This window comes from Lithobates pipiens, unplaced genomic scaffold (genome assembly GCF_037356315.1).
Source record: "Lithobates pipiens isolate NorthernLeopardFrog02 unplaced genomic scaffold, aLitPip1_a1.2 Scaffold_16, whole genome shotgun sequence".
NCBI classification, from domain to species: Eukaryota; Metazoa; Chordata; class Amphibia; order Anura; family Ranidae; genus Lithobates; species Lithobates pipiens.
The window spans coordinates 166,715,140-166,733,964 of NW_027507748.1; the positions used below are offsets into that span (position 1 = coordinate 166,715,140).

The 18,825-nt window shown below is 40.2% G+C and overlaps 1 protein-coding gene across 2 annotated transcripts; it reads right to left on the bottom strand.

Moving 5' to 3' along the window:
- Positions 1 to 634: 634 nt before the first annotated feature.
- Positions 635 to 18,271, bottom strand: RS1 (retinoschisin 1). 2 transcript variants are annotated; one of them, XM_077480766.1, is made up of 7 exons: positions 18,136 to 18,271; positions 14,064 to 14,108; positions 10,683 to 10,699; positions 8,648 to 8,735; positions 6,798 to 6,939; positions 3,060 to 3,255; positions 635 to 2,035 (listed from the first exon to the last, which is right to left on the bottom strand). In XM_077480766.1, exons 1-7 carry the CDS (start codon positions 18,185 to 18,187, stop codon positions 1,883 to 1,885), a joined length of 693 nt encoding a protein of 230 aa, XP_077336892.1. In that variant the 5' UTR covers positions 18,188 to 18,271; the 3' UTR covers positions 635 to 1,882. The 2 variants fall into 2 exon arrangements, with proteins under 2 accessions (XP_077336892.1, XP_077336891.1); XM_077480765.1 differs by having other exon boundaries at positions 14,040 to 14,108.
- Between the last annotated feature and the right edge of the window lie 554 nt (positions 18,272 to 18,825).

Sequence of the window (18,825 nt, forward strand, 5' to 3'; positions counted from 1 at the left end):
AAAAATAAAATAAACTCTCTTGGCCTTTCCAGCCACGTCTTCAGCTTTGTTTACTTCCACCGGACGTGACGCTGTGCCCGGGACTCCGAGGGTCACCAGAAATATCTATGGTAACCTTCCAGCAGCAAACAATTCATTCACTGGCTCACTGGAGGGCAGCGGGAGAGAGGGGATGCCCCCTCTCGCTGCCTGTAAGAACGATCAAGTAGCTGATCTGCCATTATGATTGTTCTTATGGTGCACAGAATCCCCTGGTGGAAAAAGATGATATCTGGATGATGCCTGTAGCTGCAGGCATCATTCAGATATCCCCACTCAAAGTCCATGATGTCATATGATGTACCTTGGGCGGAAATCGGTTAATCAGAGTGTCCCCATGTATACAGGCCATTCTGGGCTTTATTATTAGAACACTAAAGCCACACGATCTGAGAATCGTACGAAAAATGCCGCTTTCTAATAAATCGTGCGATAATCAGATCATTAGTACAGAACTTTCGTGAGCCGATCAGGACAGTTCATCCGATATTATTCTATCGGACAAGCACGGAAATTTTTTCCATATGATGTTTAATGTTTAATTAGTACAGCTGTCATTCAAAAATGCAATACAAATGCATTACAACACATGACATCAATTCTGATTTTTTATTCTGTGACTTTAGTAAACTCATCAGATTTGACGTGAGATTAGCATGCAAAAAAATGGACGATCATTCGCCCGTTAATCAGATTGTGTGTATCGGGCATTAGCAAGGAATGTCCCGGGTGTACTCTGTATTCCATTTTTGTAAAATATATACATTTTTAAATAAAAAAAACATTTCATAAACATGTACACTTTCAAAGTCAGAAATTACCAAAATATTTTCTTCTTAACATGACTGTGACACCATGTAAAATGTGATTATCATTTTTCAAAACTTAAAAAAAAAAAAAATCAACACGTGCCAACCAAATTATTATTATTATTATTATACGGGATTTATATAGCACCAACAGTTTATGCAGCGCTTTAAAATATGAGGGCAGACAGTACATTTACAGTGAAATAGGAATCAGAGGGCTCTGCTCATTACAGCTTACAATCTAGAAGGGAGGGTCAAGAGATACACAAGGTAACTGTGGAGGATGAGCTGATGGAGAAAATAAAATTACAGTTGTTAGGTGTGGATAGGGTAGGCCTCTCTGAAGAGAAGGGTTTTCAGGGATCGTCTAAAAGTGGGCCGACTAGGAGATAGTCAGACAGATTGGGGTAGAGAGATTCATAGAATGGAGGAGACTCAGGAGAAATTGTGGAGGTGAGCATGGGAGGAGGTAAACGGGAGCGAGAGAGCAGGAGGTCTTAGGAGGAATGAAAAGAATGATTAAGTTGGTATTTTGAGGCTAGGTTAGTGATGTAGCTGGGGGCAGAGTTGTGGGTGGTTTTGTAAGCTATTGTTAGTATTTTGAAATTAATTAGTTGGGTGAGCGGAAGCCAATGGAGGGATTGGCAGAGATTAGTGGCAGACAGCCAGACACTGACTGTTTGGTAAGGTGGATGAGTCTGGAAGCAGCATTCATGATGGACTGAAGGGGGGATAGCCTATTTAAAGGTAAGCCAATGAGGAGGGAGTTGCAGTAGTTGAGGCGAGAGATAACCAGGAAGAGAACTAAGAGCTTTGTGGTATCATTGATTAGGAAGGGGCATATTTTGGACCCAAACTGAAGTTGTCATGTTAAAGTTGATGATACACAACCTAAAATGATTTGGTATTTCAAATGAAGGTTTGCGGTATATTATAGGAACATTTAATTAATTTATGCAATGAGACATAAAGAAGACTTTAATCTTATGTTTCATGGTTCACAGTTTTCATCCCCAACTCTTTTAGATTTTAATTTAAGCACATTTGCTCATACATTCCAATAACTCCATCCTTATAGCAATGCGAACATGCCAGCCTAGTGGGATAATCCTGAAGTAACGTGCAATCACTGGAGGTCGCAGGAAATTCTGTACGGTAGATGACCGATCTGAGTTCCCATAAAACACCTGGTGAAAAATGTGAAGGAAAGGTTACAATGGACATAACCAATGTCAGGACAGGAGTTGAGGTTAGGACACAGTGCAGGCAAGTCATGTTCCTCCACCCCAAACTCAATCCATCCATGTCTTTATGAACCGTGCTTTGTGTACTGGTGCACAGTCATGTTTGAACAGGAAGGGACCATCCCCAAACTCCCACAAAGTGGAACTAACAGGCCAAGCCCAACCCCTGAAAAACAACCCAACATCATAATCCCACTACACCAAATGATTTTGACCAGTGTACAAAGTAAGGTCCATAAAGACATGGATGAGCGAGTTTGGGGTGGAGGAACTTGACTGGCCTGACCTCAACCCTAAGGAAAATCTTTGGGATGAATTAGAGCGGAGACTGCGAGCCAGGCCTTCTTTTCCAACATCTGAGCCCAACCTCACCATTGCGCTTCTGGAAGAATGGTCAAACATTCCCATGACACACTCCTAAACCTTGTGGACAGCCTTCCCAGAAGAGTTGAAACTATTATAGCTGTAAAGGGTGGGTCAACTCAATATTGAACCCTATAGATTAAGACAGGGATGCCATTAAAGTTCATGTGCGTGTAAAGGCAGGTGCCCCAATTCTTTTTGCAAAATAGTATATCATGAAGCAACATCTCTGTAATACACCTACTTTTCCCTATGTTCAATTTTTTCTTTAAAAACACTGTGTTGTCAGCCCCGCCTGAGTTCTCACCTCATGGAAAGTATAACCATACCAGAAGGTACTGAAGCCACCGGATTAGCATAACTCAGGCAACTAAGCATTTTCAGAAGGAGAGATAAGCAAAGCATCCTCCTTGTTTGCCAAAGTAAAAAGCAGTGTTCCTCAGTTTATATTTGAACAATAGGAGGTAAACAGAGTAACTCCAGCGTAAAAAGCCTCACAGGCATAACCCTTTGTAGTCTGCCCGTGGCATCATACTTAAATTAATACTCATTCTAAATAATTACTTATTACATTTTACTATTGCCTAAAATAGTGAGAACTGACCCGATTGTTTCCAGTTTGGTCTTTGTAGTAAACCCAGTTCAATGAATCCTCCACTCTGTACTGCACACTGTACTTAGTTATCCATTCATCTGCATCACATCTTCCTTGTGTCAATATCCCAGAGATAACTTTTATTTCCTTCAGATCAATCTGTAGCCACTGACTATTGTCCTGGAATTTGGATAGCCATGCACACCTTATTAGATAAAAAGCAATAAATAATATTAATAAAATAAATCAATAAAAATAAACCATTAATACAATTTGGTATCTTTTTATCAAAAATGTTCAGCATTCTCACAGCCATTCCCCAAAATGCTCAAAGGTGTCTAATGTGTTTATTTCCTATGATCGTCCACTCCATCTTTTTTTTTTTTTTTATAAATTCGTTATTTTTCATTTAACAAGAATAGTCTTATAATTATACAACAAAATATTCATATATCTTATCTTTTCATTTGACAATTTCCCTCTCTAACACATACATCAGCAAAATAATTATATTTCCTATCACTCATTTCTTTAAGTATACTACTGGAATAAGTGAAATAAGGAAAGAAAAATAGAAAGACACTTTCTTCTACCCTTGTTTATTTCCACCCCCCCCCCCCCCCTTCCCCTTCCCTTGTCTCCTAGTGGTCCTCCCTAGGATGTCCAGTTCAACAACAAAAAAAAAAGAAACAAACCCAGAAGTTATTGTACTCTGTCTCTCCAACTCGTCCCCTCTCCCCATCAGTCATCCCCCCTCCCCCGTCTTGCATATGCATTCTTAAGTACGAGATTTTGTTCCCTATATATAATATAGGGGGGCCATACCTCCTGATATCTGTCTTCTTCCTCTCTCAGCTTCATGGTGAGATTTTCCATCTGCTGAATTTCTGTTATCTCTCCAAACCATTGTAGTCTGGTGGGAGATATAGTACTTTTCCAAAAGCTTGGTATACATGCCTTTGCAGCATTTAGCAAGTGCCTCATAAGTGAATTTTTGTATTTTTCAATCGATATCGGGGTATCATGTAGCAGATACACTGCTGGATTTTCCCCAAGAGACACTCCAGTAATTTCCTTAATTGTTTCCGCGGCCATCTTCCAAAATTATTTCACTCCAGGGCATTCCCAGAATATGTGTACCATAGTACCCTCTGCACCCTGGCATCTCCAACAGAGGTTTGAAGTTTGTGGGTATATCCGATTCAAAACTGACAGTGTTCTGTACCATCTAGTCAATATTTTATATCCTCCTTCTTGATATTTCGTTACCATAGGTGACTTGTGTGTGAAGCTACAGAAAACCAAATCTTGGTTTTCTGTAGTTCTGAAAAAGTTATCCCCAGGTCTCATAGTTTCATAGTTAGTAAGGTTGAATAAAGACACCAGTCCATCCAGTTCAACCTGAGTTAGTGTCTATAATTGTCCCTATACCTGTACATTGCACACTCACATCGGTCCCTACCTCCAAGGAGCCCACAATCCAAGGTCCCCATTCATACACTAGGGACAATTTTGGACAGAAGCCAATTAACCTACCTGCATGTCTTTTTCCCATGCTTGTATAAACGCTAACTCCTGTGGTGCTTTCAACTCAACCAACAGGGAGTACATAACTGACAGTGCATGTTTCACTGGTTCCTCCTTCAGACATATCTGCTCAAATTTAGATGTACGAATTACTGTCATTCGTGGTATTATTGATCAGGGAAAGGACTTCTGCTGCATTCGCCTAAAAGGGTCTATTTCCCCTGAAAACTCTTGTTCAACCTCCTCACCCATCATTACATGGTTCTCTCTTACAAAATCTCGAAGCCTGCTAACTCCTCTACGCCTTAAGTTCCTCAACCCATGGTCTAACAGACCTGGTTCAAAATTTGGTGTGCCCAGATTTGGGATCATAAGACTTGGATACCTTGACACCTCAGTTTTCTTAAATATCTTTTTAACTGCTCGAAGAGTCCAACTGAGTGCGACTCTATCCCCTCCAAGGGTATTGTGGTCACTGCTTGTTCCATACAGATCCATGGTTTGTCCTTTTTCAATGTGCACCGCTGTATTGTGCGTCCTAAGTGTGGTGCTTCATAGTAGCCCGCCAGGTCAGGAAGTCCAACCCCTCCTCTTTCTTTTGGTTGAACCAGGATGTCCCTCCTCACTCTCGCTGGTTTCCCTGCCCATATAAAACTCGCAAACCTTGTTCTCAGATCTCTTAGATACCCTGGGGGAATCTTAATTGGAATCTTAATTGGTAAGGACTGGAACAAATATAACAATCTCGGCAGGACATTCATTTTTATAATGTTGATTCTGCCAAACCACGTAAAAATATCCTTGTCCCAGCATTGTAGGTCGGATTTTATCTGACATACTAACAATTCAAAGACTCTAACTTATTTGGTATTTTAGTTCCTAAGTAGCATATATGCGAGTCTGTCCATCTAAAAGTAAAGTGAGCAGATTTTGTAAGCCAGTATTTACTTCCACTCCCATTGCTTCCGATTTGCTATAATTTATCTTAAAGTTGGAGATCTCTCCGTATTTACACATTTCCAATAATAATGATGGAAGCGACATAGCTGGGGAGGTTATAAAGAATAGCAAATCGTCCGCATATGCCGCGAGTTTATGTTCTTCTCCTTTGATTGAGATGCCTCTGACATCTGGATTAGCCCATATGGTTCTCAAGAAGGGTTCTAGTATCAGGATGAAAATAATAGGCGAGAGTGGACATCCCTGCCACGTTCCATTGCGTATAGGAAAGGGTTTCCGACAGTGTATCGTTTATTTTGACCCTCGATCTTGGACACGAGTATAAACTTTCAGTCCAATTCAACATTCCACTACCCAGTCCTATATGTTGCAATTTAACTCTCAGGAATGTCCAGTCTACTCTGTAAAAAATGCTTTTTCTGCATCTGCAGAGATAAGTACCAGAGACTTCTTATGACATTGCGCAAGCTATATTGCACTCAGAACTCTTTGTGTATTTAACCCTACTTGATCAGGATGTATTAGGGCCGGAATATATGTCAGTAGTCTAGTAGCGAGTATTTTCGTTAAAATCTTAAGGTCCACATTTAGTAATGAGATTGGGCGGTAACTAGTGCATTGTGCTGGGTCTTTTCCCTCCTTAGGGATTACTGTAATATGGGCCATTAATGTCTCCATGGGCATCCTTTTTCCTTCTCGAATTGAGTTAAACGCCGCTAAAAACTCCAGTGCCAATTTTTCAGCATAAGTCTTATAATAAAGCAATGTATACCCATCCGTTTCCATTTTCGTAGAATACCCGCCTACAGCTCCATCTTGTGGTCATAATGTGGTATTTTCCTAAAATAACTCAATCAGGAAAATATTGCATTATGACCCCTAGACGGAGCTGACAAATGTGATTCTTTGCAGTGCAATTTGAGCCCATTCAGTTTGAATGGGTTCAAATCGCACTGCAAAGGTATTGGTAATTGGTATCAGCAAGAACTTTAGCACAAGTGTCCAAAGTCGTGCTCACCAATAAAAAAACCTTATCGGTGCAACCTCCTGTCCTATATCTCCAGCAGGTAATAAACTAATGTGGTTCCTGCACTGTACAATCCATAAGGAAAACTACCTAACCTACTCAAAGTAAAAATGCATTATACAAATCCCATCAACCAAATGTACAAAAAATATATATATATATATTTTAACACAGTGTGGATAAAAATATGTAATAAACATGTAACATTTAAATAAACATTTAAACTGACTCACCCAAATCCTTGGCCGTTGAGCCGGGCTTTGGTTGAGGTCCAGGAAGAATACCAGCCAGTATACTGATCTTGGTTTGAGCAACTTATCTGATCTGGAGTAACAGCTCCTGATTCAAACCCCAGAGGCTTATGATATGGACATTCTGGAAAATATGTTATATATGAACTGTATAGTATTAAGGAGGAACATTTCCAAATTTAATGCAATCCACCCAACACTGATTTTTACTAGTGGTCTTCTGACACATTTCTCTACAAACAAAAATTAAAGGGCCGTCTGTATTGTTATCAGCAGGCAATCCATTTGGCAACACAATCACATTTATTTTCTTATTTTTTTTCATAAATGAGTAAAGACTAAGTCTAGACAAAACTTTTTTGGGCAGATCTCTTATTTTTTTGTTGTCAGAAAGAGAGGATGTGAAGGCAAACTTAATTGGGAGCCCAGAGGTGAATAAAAACCGATAGAGGTTTTAAAAAGATTGAAAATAACAAACAAACATGTCATACTTACCTGCTCAATGCAATGGTTTTGCACAAAGCAGGTGATCCTCCTCTGCTATAGTCGACTGCCCGGGTTCCTGGCTCCTCTCCCTTGTCAAGTACCTTCATAGCAGGCCGCTTGCAATGGGGACACTTGTGTAGGCCGGATCCTAAGCGATGGTGTAGCCAGAGACTTTACATAAGCATCTTTAGACCGTTTTTCAATAGCATTAATTTTTCAGGTCCCTATTGTGTTTGACATTACATTAAGGATGTCATGTGTCAAGAGAAGTTGCATGCGACCTACTGTATGTCATGCCAGCACGTTTCTCAAGCTGTAACACCTGATTCAGGACTTTATTTTTCTTGTTTTGTATTAGAATTGCACAGAAGGAGCTAGACTAACACCTACAAGTGCCCAGGTTGCAGCATCTTCACTCTGGACTCAGGAGCTGCATTTAGTTACAGGTAGTGATGCATTTGTGTTGCATCCTAAAAAAGTATTTGGGTAATTTAGGAAAGAAAGATTTGGCCCTGAAAGACGTAGAGAAAAGCAGTAGAGTAGGTACCCTTTTACAAGTGTATGGTAGGGGAAAGGGGGGGGGTGAAAGTGGCGCTGCCTAATCTTAATGTGTATTATAATTTGAAAAAATTGAGTGTAATTTAATGTATATATATAAAATATAAAAATTGTGTACTGTCTCAAAGTTGCAAACCACATCTATAAATGCACAAAATAAATACTGTTGATTACAAACATAAATCACTTAACAAATTAAAGTGCTCAGTGTGCTAATAGTGCAAAGGAAATGAATCCATATGGTAAAAAAGTGTTCAAAAATCTCCACAAAATAATTTTTTTACAGAAAATCAAAGTTCATAAATTCACATAAATGATAACATTCAAAAGGTGACTTGTGCTTGAGTGGATCATATTATCAGTGAAAATTAGGTGAAAAATCCACGCGTTCTCTCCCTTCAGGTCCACACTCACCAGAAATATGTACCCCTGCAGGCGTAAACAGCATCATAATGGAATCAACTCTGTATCCAGTATTTTTCTCCTCCTCATCGACAGTAAAACCAGTCGGTGAGTGCACTCACATGGCAATGAGTAACGAAAAAGACATCTCTTCGTGTAATTCCGTAAAACCAGATTTATTTTTAGAAATAAATAAAAAGCCCTTTTACTAGTGGTAAGTGATATTTCTGGCTCCGACAACACAACCAACAATAACCTGACAGAGGTTCTAACTCTTCCCACCCTATCCAAGAATAAAACAGTGTTTAGCCGTAGATGGAGTTGTTCATTTAAATCGAACCATAAAGTAAATAATGCAAAAACTGGTACTAATATATGACACTCACCTGGCATGCAGTCCAGTCCAGTTATTCTAGAAGCTGGCAAAGTTCCACTTCCTCCCTGGCAGTCACACTTGCAGGCCTTATTAAGCCACTGTGGAAACCAAACACAGAAGGGATTTGAAGAATATTTTCATATGCTGTTATTAATAAAAAGGTAAAAAAAATATTTTGGGTGAATTGAGATGTGCCTATAGACACGAGTATAAGAAAAACATCACTCAGCATTAATTTTTGAATAGCTTTGCTAGCTTTAGAGTCAAGGTTATTCTTATACTTATGTGGATTATGAAAGAAGCCTAACTGCCCACCAGATTTTACCCTGCCGTTTTAATATAATATTTTGTAGTTGATTGTTGACTAAACCTCGTTGGGTGAAGCCTAATCTGTGATGTCATCACACTCGCCAAATACAGAAGGTGAGATGATACATGCTTGTCTCTCAACCCATATTGTAAATAAAGGATGCAGTTTTATGGTTTTACACTATGTGGTCTGCTTCCGTTCTTCCATGTGATCTTTGAGAATTATTGGCAGTGGATCATGGTCTGTTGGTTGGTTTTCTTGTCCTTGCAGGTTTGATGCTATTAAAGCAGGATGAGATCTAGCCACAAGCATAAGTTGAGGTGGCCACTGACTTGGCAATCTATTACATAAGTGCTAATCATCTCTTTGTATTCAGAGACCAGGGAGTTCTGGTAAGGGGCTGCGATGCTTGTTGTGTGAGGCACTGGAAGAGGACAGTCTGCATGTGTCATTGGTCAATATTTGAATCATTCCCAATTTAGTTCACATTTATGGCACAAAATCGTATATATCTATATTTTATTGTTTGTGTTCATTAATTAATTATATTATTTACCTATTGATTGATACAGTTATGTATTTTATGGAAGCGTACCTATTCCTTTTCTAAGCTGTAGTTGATTGGCTGCTACGCTGATCAAACAAAAATTTTCCAATTGAACCAGTCGAATTTTGATCCATCTATGGCCAGCTTAAAGTGGAAGTAAACTCCCCTTATCGTTTTCAGCCAAGGAAGCTGCCATCTTTGCCTCTGTTTAATCTTCAACTGCTATGGTGCTGCACATGTGATTCGTTATGACACCAGCTATTGGATGGTTTGATAGTTTGGCTGAGAGCACAGCCAATGTGCAGTTAGCATTCCCGGCATGGATTTTTTTTTTAACTGTTTAAATCCATGGGTTTACTTCCACTTTAAGGATGCCTCATAGTAAGTCGCAGGTACATGCACTACCCTACCGCCAGCAACCTCTTACAGCCTCCCCAAACAAAACTTAGAAGTTTGGCTTGGCTGAGCATCAGGTCTGTCGCTAAGAAGATAGGAGAAGGAACGGATAGGTGGTGCTTCTAACACCACTTATCACAGTTAGGAACAATAGAAGATAAGTCCAGTAGATTCATCTACAACCACAAGGTAACCACACAAAATGCAACTGGCCACTGATTTGTTTTTCATGAACGCTGGCTGTCATGCCAGATCAGGCAATAATCATCTTATCTGTTTTTTCAAGGTTGAATCTTTATTTTTCAAAGATCCATAAGTGTTGTAGTACTATTATCTATAGTTACAACATCCTATAATAAAATGTCACCTAAGTAGCTCCATTTCCTTGTACACAACCTTATAAGAAAAACCATCAACAAAAATGTGATCAAATTCAGTGTTGTGAAAGGATGGGACATATAAAACTAATAATACTCATAATCACTGTGGCTGAGGCACTGCAAAGCTCAGAATTCTTATACAGAACTGCTTTGAGGGATAATAGTCAGCTACCATAGGGAGTAAGGCCAAACAGTTTGTATGGGCTTGTGTGTGCTCCAGTTTGGAGAAGGCATTGCTTTAACTGTACACTGACATTATACATGGATGTAAAATGTGGGAATATTGATAAGCAAACACTACAAAGCTTGTGATGTCAGGTACAACAGAACAAAGTCTAGAAAACAAAGGTTCAATGAGCACCTGTTGAAATCATAAAATAAAGTACAGAAAATAATAAATGAGTGAACTTACCTCACTGCTGGTTAACACTAGGTATTTGGTGCATGAAAAAAAACAAAAGATTCAATATAGTTCAAATACATGTGCACTGGGAGAAATGTGTAGGCTGCCATTGCTGATCCCCTTCAAAAATGCTGATTGCCTGAAGTAACATACAACATAGAACCAAGTCAGAATCCCTCCCTTGCATTGTTGTTCTAGGTCAATGATGCGAAAGGTATTGGAGCCATTAGATAAGAATAGAGGTGATGTGACTTGTAGAGGAATCAATGGTAGCCTACACAAGGCTCAAAGATTACATTAAACATTCTATTGAAAATCAAATAATGAAAACTTGGCAATTCAAATACTGGCAGATATGAATTACACAAATTATTGGGAAAGTTTTAATTACAGACTGCACATACTAAACCTACATATCCACTGGACATACAGTATCTCACAATAGTGAGCACACCCCTCAAATTTATGTTAATATTTTATTATACCTTTTCATGTGGCAACACTGAAGAAATGACACTTTGCTACAATGTAAATTAGTGAGTCTACGGCTGCGTACACACGGGCGGACTGTCTGTCCAACTTAGTCCGCTGAAACGTGTTTCAGCGGACAGTCCGCTCGTGTGTGGGCTTCAGCAGACTTTTTCAGCGGACAGTCTGGCGGACTAAGTCTTTCGGAATTTCCGTAATACAGTCCGTCCAACTTTGGTTTCAGCGGACAGTCCGCTCGTGAGTAGGCAAGTTGGACGGACTAAGTATGGCGCATGCTCAGAAAGGATTTACACGGCCGAAGGTTGCATTGCAGTGTATTGGACGTCGTATTTCTAGTCCCGTCGTAGTGCTGTACACGTCATCGCGCAAGCTTTCAGCAGACTGTCTGTTCATCGTGTGTGGTCAAGTCCGTTCATTCAAAAGTAGGACGGACTGTCTGTCGGATTGTCTGACGGACTTAGTTGGCCAGACAGTCCGCCCGTGTGTACGCGGCTTACAGCTTGTATAACAGTGTAAATCGGCTGTCCCCTTAAAATAACTCAACACACAGCAATTAATGTCTAAACCACTGGCAACAAAAGGGAGTATACCCCTAAGTGAAAATGTCCAAATTGGGCCCAACGTGTCAATATTTTGTGTGGCCACCATTATTTTCCAGCACTGCCTTAACCTTCTTGGGCATGGAGTTCAACAGAGCTTCACAGGTTGCCACTGGAGTCCTCTTCCAAACATGTTAGAGACCTTGCACTCCTCCACCTTCCATTTGAGGATGCCCCACAGATGCTCAATAGGGTTTAGGTCTGGAGACATGCTTGGCCCGTCCATCACCTTTCTGCTCAGCTTCTTTAGCAAAGCAGTGGTCGTCTTGGAGCCAAGTTTGGGGTCGTTATGTTGGAATACTGCCCTGCGGCCCAGTCTCCGAAGGGAGGGGATCAAGCTCTGCTTCAGTATGTCACATGTCATATTAGCATTCATGGTTCCCACAATGAACTGTAGCTCCCCAGTGCCAGCAGCACTCATGCAGCCCCAGACCATGACACTCCCACTACCATGCTTGACTGTAGGCAAGACACGCTTGTCTTTGTACTCCTCAGCTGGTTGTCGCCACACATGCTTGACACCATCTGAACCAAATAAGTTTACCTTAGTCTGATCAGACCACAGGATATGGTTCCAGTAATCCATGTCCTTAGTCTGCTTGTCTTCAGCAAACTGTTTGTGGTCTCTTGTGCATCATCTTTATAAGAGGCTTCCTTCTGGGGTGACAGCCATGCAGACCAATTTGATGCAGTGTGTGGCGTATGGTCTGAGCACTGACAGGCACATCCCCCCTTCAACCTCTGCCGAAATGCTGGCGGCACTCATACATCTATTTCCCAAAGACAACCTCTGGATATGACGCTGAGCACATGCACTGAGCTTCTTTGGTCGACCATGGAGAGGCCTATTCTGAGTGGAACCTGTCCTGTTAAACCTCTGGATGGTCTTGGCCACAGTGCTGCAGCTCAGTTTCAGGATCTTGGCAATATTCTTATAGCCTAGGCCATCTTTATGTAGAGCAACAATTATTTTTGTCAGATGCACAGAGTTCTTTGCCATGAGGGGCCATGTTGAACTTCCAGTGACCAGCATGAGAGATTGAGAGCGATAACACCAAATTTAACACACCAGCTCCCCATTCACACCTGAGACCTTGTAACACTAACAAGTCAGATAATGGCTAATTGAGCCCAATTTGGACATTTTCACTTAGGGGTGTACTCACTTTTGTTGCCAGCGGTTTAGACATTAATGGCTGTGTGTTGAGTTATTTTGAGGGGACAGCAAATTGACACTGTTGCACAAGCTGTACACTCACTACTTTAAATTGTAGCAAAGTGTAATTTCTTCAGCGTTGTCACATGAAAAGATATAATAAAATATTTAAAACATTTTGAGTGGTGTACTGTGGGTGTACTGTGAGATACTGTCTAATGATGATCTTTAGGTATATTAGTTCTCCCAGTCCAAGATGTGTGTGTGTGTGTGTGTGTGTAGGCAAAGTGTGTGTGTGTGTGTGTGTGTATGTGTGTAGGCAAAGACAAGCGTGTCTTGCCTACAGTCAAGCATGGTAGTGGGAGTGTCATGGTCTGGGGCTGCATGAGTGCTGCTGGCACTGGGGAGCTACAGTTCATTGTGGGAACCATGAATGCTAATATGACATGTGACATACTGAAGCAGAGCTTGATCCCCTCCCTTCGGAGACTGGGCCGCAGGGCAGTATTCCAACATAACGACCCCAAACTTAGCTCCAAGACGACCACTGCTTTGCTAAAGAAGCTGAGCAGAAAGGTGATGGACGGGCCAAGCATGTCTCCAGACCTAAACCCTATTGAGCATCTGTGGGGCATCCTCAAATGGAAGGTGGAGGAGCGCAAGGTCTCTAACATGTTTGGAAGAGGACTCCAGTGGCAACCTGTGAAGCTCTGTTGAACTCCATGCCCAAGAAGGTTAAGGCAGTGCTGGAAAATAATGGTGGCCACACAAAATATTGATACATTGGGCCCAATTTGGACATTTTCACTTAGGGGTATACTCACTTTTGTTTGTGTGTGTGTGTGGTTTAGATGTTCAAACCTTACTGGCTTTGGGTGTTCAGACTTCACTGGCTTGATGCTTGTTCTAGGCAGGTGACTACTAGGCAACTAGCATTTTCCAAGGAAGGTCAAAAAAGACAGCCATTGTATTTCTATTTATAATGGTTCTTGTTTATTTGGATAGTTTCTTTGATTCATAAGCTTCATAATCCCTACATTTTAATTTTAATGGCACTTTCCTTCAATACGGTTTATACATTCACTGCCTGTACTAAAACATACATTCATGATAACCGCAGACCTTTTGTCGATGTGTCATTCTCACCATCAGCTGATGAAGTTTCATCTCCAGCTTTGCCACTTTCAACAACTGTAACATAAAAGGAAGTATGGACTGAAGTATCACATAAGATGCCATCATGGCAAAGCATCAGCAGGGGATTTCAGTATATTGTTATAAAGAGCATACACTACAGGGTTTCTGTAAATTGGATACAATTAGGTATGCTCTTCTAAATGTGCTTTTTTCTGTTTTATTCTCTACCATTAAGGTGCAGCAGAAGAAATGTATATAATGACTGATATTACTCACTAGTGTATGCAGCTGCAAACTCAGTGATTGGACTTCAGCCTCATAGAACATAGCACAACATTAATCTTTGATGGAAACTCTGACATGATATTGCATTTTTTTTTCATTACTTATAATACCCTTTCAAGCAACTACATAATGAGGTGCATTTATCATATGTTGTAATGAGCATAGTTTCATGTGTAAATGTGTAGATTCCGTTAACGATCTCCCCAGCTTCAGTTCATTTTTATGGAAATAATTCTGCATATTTTTGCTCTGTCAACTGAATATTGGTCATGAAGAAAGAAGAAAGTCAACTTTATTTTAATCTTATGCTTTTTATACTAGCTCCAGCATTAATATATGAGAAAATCTGCTACAACTGCTGTGGACACGGGGCTCAGGCAGGGCTGGACTGGGACAAAAATTTGGCCCTGGACTTCATCCAGACCAGCCCACTTTAATTTTGCAAACAAGCACAAAAACAGTATATAAAACTATACGTAATTGTGCAAAGAAACATAAGTAGCATAACATAAGGAGTCCTCACTAACCTCTTTTATTATTTCACTTATTTTCCTCTGTATTTTTCTTATCTTTCTCACATCACTGCGTGAAGTTGAGGGCAAGCCGCGCAGCCATTACTTTGTCACTGAAACCGGCCCACTGAGCCATCGGCCCACCGGGAAACTCCCTGTAGTCCCAATGGCCAGTACATGCCTGGGCTCAGGAAGTGTCCCCCATGGGATTTATCACCCCCCACCCCCCAACTTCCTCCTCATTTCCTTCCTACAGTACATTGTCTTTATGGTTAACGTGTTTAATTAATTTAGTATAAGAAAAGTACAGAATCAACTCCCTTTTCTGTCCCAGTAATAATGGTTATTGGGACAGTCAGTTGAGTGAGGTGAGTCGTAAATCTCCCTAACAAAGAAACAGACAGCAAGAAAAACCTGACAGGTGTTTTAACGCTTCTCCACTGCATCAACAACTAAGAAAAAATGGTTTTAGATGCACTTTATGCTATTTAAACAAATTTAAATATCTTTGGAAAGAGTTATCTCAGATGGTTTGTTATTCCCCAGGTTAGCAGGTACATTCTGAGCTTTGCTGCTGTTCCATTCTCTAAAGGTGAAAGGTGATATACTGCTGTCAAATTGCACAGACTGTGATAATTTTTCTATTTATTATCAAGTTGTTTATAGTATGGTTAACATTTCTATGTGGCAAGATTGATCCTACAGAGATACCAGCTTCAAGTAAAAAGTAGGTACTCTTTAATTCCCACCACTCCATCAGTACCTCCCCTGACTTCCTCCATTCAGCAATGGGGAGTGAAGCATTTATAAGCTTCAATGTTATCCAGTCGCAGTTAACAAAGAGAGATTTTGTGGGCAGAGTTAGTTTGTGCCAGCTGGCAACCATGTGTCTGAGTGTGGCTTCCCCTTTGATGTCAGCTCGAACCTGTTCTCCCATGTAGAGCTTGCCAGGATAGCTTGATACAGCCTAGAGAGAAGGGACTTGGAATAAATAACACCTGTAGTGGCTGATAGATCTGCAATGAGTCAGCCACGAAAGATTGAGTAAGATTAAAGGAAAAGTAGGACTAAAGCCCTTTTGGCCCTACTTCTCTTTTGGGTCACAGGAGTGCACTCCTGTGATCTATATTCATCCCACAGCAGGCTAAAGTGCACTGCTGGCTCATGTCACTCATCCGGTCGAGGCTCTGGAGCGATCCCATCTTTAATGTCTGCTTGGTGATCAGGCTGGAAGTGAAGAGGGTACCTGTCAAAACCAGGTACCGTTTCCCCCCACCAAATAAAGTGCCAAAACTTGATTGTAAGCTCTTACGAGCAGGGCCCTCTGATCCCTCTTGTATTGATTTGTATTGTAAGTGTACTGTCTGCCCTCATATTGTAAAGCGCTGCGCAAACTGTTGGCGCTATATAAATCCTGAATAATAATAATGACTTAAAGAGGAGGGGGGACGAGACAGACAAGCGGAACGTCCCCTTTTGGGTGAAGTTCTGCTTTAACGCATGATAAATATCCATGTGCATTATCGCAACACATGTGTGAATGTCTGAAAAACAATCTAAGGGTCTGTTGGGAGTTTAAGAAAAGGTATAGGTGCTGCCTAAAAATTGTATCACTGGGTTGTCCATAAGACAAACTGTACTCCCTTACAAAAAATATGACAGCCACAAGATCGGACCTCTAGAAAAGCAACCAGATTTATATTTGTTTTGTTTATGCTTCTAATTGTTACAGATTCCTAGTTTAGAAGAAAGGTGCAATGTGCATATCTTATTTAATTACAGTGGGATCTATAAGTATTAACCTTTAAGTAATCACTTGAGCTACTCCTAAGTGAATTGAAAAAGTCAAAAGCATCCAGGGTCATTTAGGTTCAGTGTTCTATGGGCTATGCCAGTGGCTTACATTATAAGTAGATTGTACATTCTAACTCCTTCCCTGGCAGCATGTGGTTTACCTTCTTTGTATGCCACAATGTTTTAAGCTAGGCTTTAGAGGTTCTTGACAAATGTCTCAGTTGATTATTTTTACCTTGAAAAGTTTAAACAAGTAGGTAAATGTAAATGCATACATGCTTTTTAATAATCATTAATGATCTAGTGTATGCAATGTTTTCTTATATGGAATAATTATTGTCATTAGCATGCCTGTTTGCACTTTACTCGGAAAGAAATTTGGCAATTGCTATAACAGTGTTCAACAACCTGTTCAAAAGCCAGTGTGTGTCTGCATCGCCCCTTTTAATCTTTAAAAGGAGCCCATGAGATAGGGCGACATTGCAGGAGCATAATTAGAAAACAGTTGTCTCCTTCAAAACAACTTTGAATTGACACAAACAATATATATAAATTAAATGATTGAGTTTAGATCTACTTGAATGTAATTGGTCTTTGGGCAAACACATGGTCCAAATTTGCCTTTTACAAATTATGTCATATAGCGGGTATGCAAGCTCTCTTTAAATGCTGAGCTCTATAATTGACAAACATAAGGGAACATCAAACACGTTAACTAAACTGATCTTTTAAAGTCTGTTATATCCTTTACAAACTCAATAAATTACTAGTGGTTAAAAAAAAGTGGTGGCTTGGTTAACTCAAATGATATTGCATGGATAATATATTACATGTTCACTTATTATCTTTCCAGGAAACACTGCAGCTTATTTACAGTATTAGCTCCTTGATAGTTCCAATGGTTTTCATAAACTATTAATAAGTATTCCTAATCAAAGGTAGTTCTCAAAAGTGCCTTGAATAGGCTCCAAAGCTTGTCTATGAATCTCAATGCTGTCTTTAGTTGCATTGCTTCTTGCTGTAATGAGAGTGAGCAGTGAATAAACTATTAACACTGTTATGACCTACAATTAAATTTGCATTTTTTAAGATTTTCTTTTAATTGTAAAGCATGCATTTTATTTTTTTTCCAGACAGTCAATATAGCTACGTGTCAAATTAAATGTTTTACATTTTACCATTGCTGACTGTGTAACAGCAAATGTAGGGTCCTGGGAATTTTCCATCTACACTATGGTGTGTGGATTACATTGCAGCTCTGGATTTAACTTTATGCAGTGCACAACAATCACTTCCCAGAAGACTTACCATTATTTTAGAATATATATATATAGAATTTCTCAGGGAGCTGAACTAGTCTTTTCTCACAGAGATGCACGATCTCTTCTCTGGCACCGCATGATGCCTCCCACGATCTCTTCTCTGGCACCTCATGATGCCTCCCATAATAATTAATCATCCTAAATACTTTTTCAGCAAGTGCTTCTTACCTGCCAACCAAAACAGCATAAAGAGCAATGGAGTTCTTCTATGGAGATACATGGTTTCCAGCCCCAGGAAGGTGTGCGGTGCACAGAGCAGTCCAGCACTGTAGGGAGATTAACCTAATCCATCCCTCATTAAGCATCTTATTTCTGCTTTCTTAGCAAACTGTGAAGGGTCATCAAATCACTTGACACATTACTATCATTTACAGGCTGAACGCCAGCAAAACATTAACTACCTATCTGAAAGAGATCAATTTCAGCTGAGGCTTAACAGTAATATTCCGAATAAGGAGAGAAATTGGCTGCACACCGACGTTCTTGAAGTGCATTTATTGAATGTTCCATACAAACAATGACACAGCGGTTGCAGTAGCCGGAACAGAGGTGGACTAGTTTCGCCCAGCTACACTATGCTTACTCATCACTGGGGCTTGCACCCATGTGAGGAGTCTCACACTATTTATTGTGCCTGGAGTTTCTCACCTGGAGTGGCGATTTTCCTTTGCTGTCTACTTCTATATTATTATTTTACACCATCCAAAAGAAAACCAGCACCGGCTTAAGACTCATACACATTGGATTGTTGGCCAACGAAGCGTCAGACTTTTGTCCGAAGGACATGTGCCAGGAACTTGTCTTGCACACAAACGTTACACAATTTCAAACAAACACAAACGTAGTGACGTACTATGT

Coding starts and splice junctions, on each gene's coding strand:
- RS1 (XM_077480765.1), bottom strand. CDS start 18,187: ATGTATCTCCATAGAAGAACTCCATTGCTCTTTATGCTGTTTTGGTTG. Junction 6,940..8,647: donor TGGACTGGACTGCATGCCAG/GTGAGTGTCATA, acceptor CATATTTTCCAG/AATGTCCATATCATAAGCCT. Junction 3,256..6,797: donor CTCAACGGCCAAGGATTTGG/GTGAGTCAGTTT, acceptor TTATCTAATAAG/GTGTGCATGGCTATCCAAAT.